Source organism: Lactuca virosa, chromosome 9, assembly GCF_052849685.1.
Source record: "Lactuca virosa cultivar CGN04683 chromosome 9, Lactuca_virosa_CGN04683_v6, whole genome shotgun sequence".
Classification (NCBI taxonomy): Eukaryota; Viridiplantae; Streptophyta; class Magnoliopsida; order Asterales; family Asteraceae; genus Lactuca; species Lactuca virosa.
The window spans coordinates 83,580,644-83,587,853 of NC_136434.1; the positions used below are offsets into that span (position 1 = coordinate 83,580,644).

Consider the following 7,210-nt stretch of genomic DNA (forward strand, 5'->3'; position numbering starts at 1 on the left):
CCATTGACATGCAATTAGACTAATCATCGTCGAGAAAACACACCACACTTGAACGCAGCGAGATTCAACGAACACAAAGGAAGCCGATGAAGGTCCAACTACAATAGTCTATGCGACAACACAAAATCTTTACAAATTGCTTTGAATTTACCAAAAATATTTGGAATCCCAACATTAGCAGTGAAATTTTTGCACGGTTTTACTAATTCACACACCACCCACACCCATAAATCTCTTACGTATCAAATTTAATTATGGAAAAACCCTATTCACAACATAAATATATAAGATTTGGAATGGAACTCGCATCTCTTCCCTCAGCAAGTATAGTAGATTGAACATCAATCATCCAAGTTAATTCCCGATCACCGATCATCACTTTCTTCTGAGGTACCTGCGGCATCGGCTTGCTCGTTCCTTCACTTGACATAACTTTGGCATACGACTTCCCATGATCACTATCATTCTCTTTTGTTATAATTTTACTCTGATGATTAGGCTTTTGAGTCTCCTTGTGCAACACCCTTACATCCTCCTTCCTCTTGAATCTTGCAACAGATGCAAAACACATGATAATACGAACCATAATTCACACAACTTTCTATCCATCTTTTGATGATCCTTAACCTTGATAAAAAAACAAACACAAATCTTATTCCTATTTTTCATCGTTTTTGTGAAATATAGGCATCTACAACTTCCCCATTTTTGCACATTGATTCCACAGTTCATGCGGCTGTAGATCATTCGATAAATTGGTCAAAAAATAACACTGATAGTATATCCACTATGTCATGATTGACACCCCTCTTCCAGTTTGGTATTGTCCTTCATTCCTCCCCATGCTAGAATTTTGATTTTTCTAATCACCATTCCTCCACTCCACTACCCGCCATCCATACTCATCTTCATACGTCATCTTCAAAACACACACATTCGCAACTACGAAATGTACAATTCCACCCAACAACCCTTCTCCCACTCCTGAATCAACAATAATGGATCCCACCAACGGAACCACCGTCACAATCCACCGGAAAAATGGAAATCAACGCAGGCGGAGAAGTCAAAATTTTGTTTTTGTGTTCTAAATTAAATTCACTATTGATTTCAAATAATCTCGAAACATATATGGTTTTAATTTTACTGATATTTTTGGTAGTTAAAATTTTACATGCCGGATATTACTTATTGTACCAGGCCCAAAATATTTGGGGACTATTTTCTTAAAGTTAAAAAAGTTCTGGTTGTGTAGTTATGAATGTTCCAAATATTGTATTCTTATGAATAATTCTAAATTTATCTATATGTTAAATAACAAAAAATGTTTTAACAACAACAATGGTAATATCGTCATTTGCCTTCCTTCTAGTCAACATTCCACACACGCTTTTGTATACATGCAATACGTCACCACACGCTGCTAAGCAATCGTCATATAGATAGATATTTTTCCCCACTCTCACATCAGCGCTTGATCGATATCATTCTCTCTCGACGTGCGTGACCATAGTCGGGCGTCAGGCGCGAGGAAGTTTGATTATATTAAGAACCTTCGTGACACTTTCTTTTTCTACTTTTTATTCTAAATTATCATTTTTTCTATCAATAATTTCCGCATATAACTAGGAACGTTGTGTGTGTACTTGTTGTACTTAACATCTCACTCCACCAATTGTCGTATGGAATCTCCAAGTTGGCCGGAGAGTTCTCAAAGCAACCGGATAAAAGCAATTCAAGAACTCACCCACGGTCAAGAATGGACAAATAAGCTTCAGGAGGCCCTTTGGTGCCCGGAAAATTTCGAGTCTGACCCAACATCAATCGATGGTGTGTTGGTTCAAATCTTGGAGATGTTCGAGAAGACCATCTCAATCATGGGTTCTAGCTGTTTCAATAACGCGACTCTTGATCAGCTTCTGACCAGTGATTTGCATTCTTCTGCCAATTTGGGTAAACTAAAATCAGAAAATTCTAACGAGAGTCCAAATTCAGTAATACCGGTGAAAATTAAAAAGAGATGTGCTAAAAGAAGGTATAATATTACAATTATTTTGGACTGATCATATCCTTGTTTACCAAGCTAGAAAATAAACTGCAAAATGATTCCTCACCATAAGATTAGATCGTATGTGAATTATTTTAGGGTTTGATATATACATATATCAAGTTGCTAATACGTAATTTCCTTATGCAAATGTAGAAAAAGCTCATGGACATCTACAAAAGTAACTTCCGATCTGATTGATGATGGGCATGCTTGGAGAAAATATGGCCAAAAAGAAATTCTTAATGCGAAACACCAGAGGTCTTTTTTTATATTAAAGTCCAGTATTTATTACTATTTTATGTATCCACAAACGCATAGATAAAGCTTTTTTCAAAAGTACATGTAATCATTAGATAAGTCTGCCGACGACAAACAGATCTAGCTCATCACTAATTACTATATTTCCCGATTAATTTGTTCAACACTCATAAATATGTTATTTTGTTTCTTAAAAATCATGGAATTGCATAAAGAATACACATATTCATGAATAAACTGAATCTCAAACCCAAAACAATTTAGTAGTTAGCCTCTACATGTAAGGCTTACATTAAATTCAACCACTTAATTAATTGTTAATGATTACTTAAACTAAGTGTACATAGCTCTATGAAAATTTAGTTTAAGCAAATGATATTCTGTTTCTCGGAAATAACTTATATATAAGATAAACCAATCAACCATAGTCTGAAGTTTACAAATGTAGAGGAAGATATTAGATACACCAACTGGTCTTGGACCTAATAATATCAATGGATCTCTATAACCTTTAAGGGCAATCAATTAATTTGTATATATTAGAAGAAGAACTTTTTCCTAATTTTCCTCACTTATAGTTTTTTATATGCAGGAGTTATTATAGGTGTACTTACAAGTCCGACCAAGGGTGCCTAGCTACCAAACAAGTTCAAATGATCGAAGATAAGCCACCAAACTATAGGATAACCTACTTCGGGAATCATACTTGCAATAATTTACAAAGAGCTCCTCCGATCATATTGGATTCTCCAGATCCTAGAGATGAGTCGATTATTCTTAATTTTGAAACAAAGGAGCTCATAAAGAAGAAACAACTTCACCCCAATTTCCCATCCATTAAACAAGAACTTAAGGATGGGTTTCCTTCTCTAAGCAGCCTGGGAGACAACCAGTCTTCATCTTGTAATAACGATCCACCATGGGGTCCATTTACACATGTTCCACAAGTTCAAACAGAATCAGTATCTTTGATGTCATCATGGTTGGATCATGAGGAGATGGTATCACCACGGGCATATTCTGGGTTGGATCATGGGGACATCATATCCTGATGGGCATATTCATCTATGGCTATACTAAGTGAAACCATATGCTTGGAAAGAATGATTTCAATAATACTTCCTTCTGAATTATGCTTTGGCAAGAGTTTCTATTTCAAAATGTATTCGAGATTCAGAAAAATAAACTTTCTTTATCAACTAATTAAATTTTTAAATATGAAATCAAGTGTAATTTAATTTGATGTATGAGCTATGAGATTGTGCATTATATATGTCAAGTTGTGTTAATGCTTAGAGTGTAATGTGTATAAAAAGCACACATACATGATACATACATACAAACCTATCATATACAAATTTCTGCGTAGCATGCAAATTTCATAAACTTAGGGGGGATATCATTATTACCTTACTGTTAAATTAAGAAGATATTGAAGTGCTGAGTTTGACCAAGGTATTTTCTGATATTTGGTGATCAAGGCACGTGACAGTAGATCTTACTTACATGATTTAGCTTTAGTACTTTTTCATTAGAGCATTATATATAATGACTCATTTGAGAGAGGTTGTCCTTGTAGTTCAAGATTGGTTCAATGATTTGTTCGTCATTTTATAGTAATTCAATAGTTTTTATGTGATTGGGCATTTGCGATTTTTAAATAGAATATTTATTTGCTTGCCAAAATAATAAAATCTATGAGTTTTCAGCTACAACGAGTTCTTGTGTAGATTGTGGAGGTTTTCTTAAACAACCATTGGTGTGACGATGGTTGTTAAGAGCAATGGTGAGTTTTATGAATAAACAAACATGCGTTATACATTGTAGTTGTTGATGTCAAGCACAAATTGAAAGAAAGCTTCCTTATTATATCATAGCCTAAGAAAGATATAGTTGAAATCTCAAAAAAATGCACCGGTGAGAAAAACTGATCATTTTGTGACTCAACGATCTGCAGTTTCTAGAAGATCATGTGATCCTATTAAAGGTTGTTGTTTTCTATGAAAAATCTTGCTAATATTACTTCTACGTACTATTTCTTTAAAAGTCCGAATGATTGGGATGCTAAGGCTCTTTGGAAAACTATTGAGAAATATGGAAAGATCGGTCATGATTGGTCAGGGGATTTATTAAGGTATGAGATCAGGAAAGTTTCAGGGAAAAAATCATGTTCCATTAAAACTGGAAATCTAAATCTTTATGTATGTGTAGCCAAGTTCCAGTGAAAAAAAAATGATAGTTCCAAATCTTCGGTGAGAAAGATTCGAGTTACCCATGTATCCTCCATAGTCTAAGTTTGGACTAAGATCGTATAGGGTTATGACCTTGGGAATCTTGTTTTTGTCCCTCCTACATATACCTATACCTACCTGGTTGGTTGTTAACTGTAATGAGGTTCAAACCCTTGCCATGTTCTCAGAAAATACAAAAGAAAGAGTGTTGAAAACTTGTAGTTGACAATAAATATTGTTTGGAAGGGTTAGATCATTCAGTACTCTTCTTAATATTAAACTCTGTCTCAATGGATGCGTCCTAAATGTTCTTTAAAGAGATTAGGAGGATAATAGCTTCTCATCAATATTAAGTTTCCTCAGACGAGAAAGCTTTCCATCAGCACTTCGGGATAAAATAGTCTTTCCTAGACGTAGATGCTTGGTCTATGCAATGGTACTTCGATGACAGAATTGTTCAGCTTGCTGTCAAAGTTGTTTCCCTTAAGATCTTGACGCTAAACATTTTATCTTCGTAGAAAAAAGATGAGCAAAGAGGGGTTCTTTATTATCGAACCTTGCAAATATGATGACATTAACCTTTGTGTTAGTTTTGTGTGTTTGTTAAAATTAATAAAGATTTATCCGAACTTATCACTAAGCTATTGTGTAAGTTATTGCAAAGTTGTTGGTTGGTTGTGTATTGTTTCTTTGAGGTTTAAAGGAGCACGGGTTTGTCGATCTAAACCCGATCCATAGGTTATACTTGTGACCCATGTATTTATTGAGTTTTGGAGCTCATTTGGACGCATTCAACTCATTTGTATCCAAATATTTTCTCTCGTCTATCACACTACTTCTCAGTTAGGGTTTCAGTAGTTGATTATTGTTTGTAGTGTATCATGTAGATCATTGCTGTAATTATAAGTGACAAAGTGTTTTATGTAGTGAGTTCTCCTTTGTATTTTTTTGATGTAAAACGATATGGTTTATTGGGAAATCATTGAGTTTATTCTTTCATACATAGTATTAGGGCCATAGGTGGCTCCGATTGGTGTTTAACGACGATTTCTGAAGTTCTCTTACAAGGTTTGTGTTCATCGTTCTTTTTCCAAAGTTTATTTCATCGTTTCTGTAACCTTGTAGATTTGACACATATCTTGTCAAGTCTAGGGTTTCTTTGTCACCAGATCCTTTATATTTGTTATGAATCCCTTTTAAGATTCCAGTTACTATGGATTCTATGTTTTTTTTCTTGCAGTGATCTTGGTGAACTGTGTAGATCGTGAAGGATCTGTATCTGGTTCACTTCTTCCTTGTGAAGCTGTTGAAACCTTTGTGTTCTTCATCTACTCACTTAATCTCACTCTAGGGTTTGATTAAATCTATTGAGGGAACAGACTTCACATATGAAATAACTCCTTATGAGAACGGATTTCGAGTCTGAAATAACTCTGATAGGGAACGAACCCTAGGAGAGTTGAGTGTTCGATTATGCACTTCAAAAGTGACTATTAGACCTCTGTGATGCTTTCTTGTTCACTTCTTTCTCCTTTTTAGATTAGTTGTGGGAGATCCTGGTTGTCTTGAGTACACCAATTATTTTGTGCATCTTATCTAATTGCTTTGTGTGTATTCTTTCTATTGTTTTCCTTCGACTCTGTGACAACTTGTCCTGGACCTCAACATAATGCGGTGCTCATTTGGACTCGAGGTTGTCATAGTTGTCTGTTTTATTATGTATTGATTTGTTGTTATTGTTTTCTGGCATTCATGTGTGCTTAATTTGTTGTTTTGGTTAGTCCTATTGAGCCTAATCCTAAAGGGAATGGAAATAATGACTCAATTATTTTTGATGATCCTCTTTACATCCGTCCTCTATATAATGTTATCACAACTATTGTTACCATAAAACTAACTAGAAATTAAAACTTTAGATTTTGAAGAAGTTCTATTTCTAGGGCTCTAAAGCTAGGAATAAATTAAGGTTTGTTGATGGAACCTTTAAAAATGATACTATTAAACAAAATAAAACTTTAAGATGGGAGAGGGATAATGTTGTTGTATGTTCCGGGACCCTGTTATGCTAGTTATGCCTACTTTGAAGTTGCCCAAGATATTTGGGAAAGTCTTTTTGAAACTTATAACAAAGCTTATGGATCTGTTGTCTTTAATATACATCATCAAATTAACTCCTTAAAACAAAATGGAATATCTATGTTTGGGTTTTTAATAAACCTGATGCATTGTGGAAGAGTTTGATGGTTTAACTAGACTCACTGAGTGTACGTGTGAGGCGGTCACTAAACTTAATGATCATTCAAAACTAATGTGTAACAATTGTTTTCGAGAATGGATCAGTTGAGGGCTTGGAGAAAGCCAATGTATGGTTTTTGGGAAAAACCTTTTGCCACAACGTGGTGAATGGAGAACCACGACGTGGCATGTCAAATGCATGGATAATGTATGAGGTGCCTGCCATGACGTGGAAAGATGAAGGACATGACGTGGCATCTGTTGCATCCCAAACGCATGATCTTTTAGGGTTTCTTCCATATTTAAGCCCCTAAACTCAAGGTTTAGGTCGTCCTCTACAGCCTCCATCCCTTCCAAACGAAACCCTAACCTCCATGCATGATTGAAGGCTTGATTTCTTGATTTAAAGCTTATTATTTCGATTCTGGGTGAAGCT

At 35.1% G+C, this 7,210-nt stretch overlaps 1 protein-coding gene across 1 annotated transcript; it reads left to right on the forward strand.

Moving 5' to 3' along the window:
• Positions 1-1,499: 1,499 nt before the first annotated feature.
• LOC145136008 (putative WRKY transcription factor 70) lies at positions 1,500-3,552 on the forward strand. Its single transcript, XM_079070211.1, has 3 exons — positions 1,500-2,035; positions 2,204-2,308; positions 2,901-3,552. The coding sequence occupies exons 1-3, from the start codon at positions 1,683-1,685 to the stop codon at positions 3,358-3,360; spliced, it is 918 nt and encodes a 305-aa protein (XP_078926337.1). The 5' UTR covers positions 1,500-1,682; the 3' UTR covers positions 3,361-3,552.
• The last annotated feature ends 3,658 nt before the right edge of the window (positions 3,553-7,210 follow it).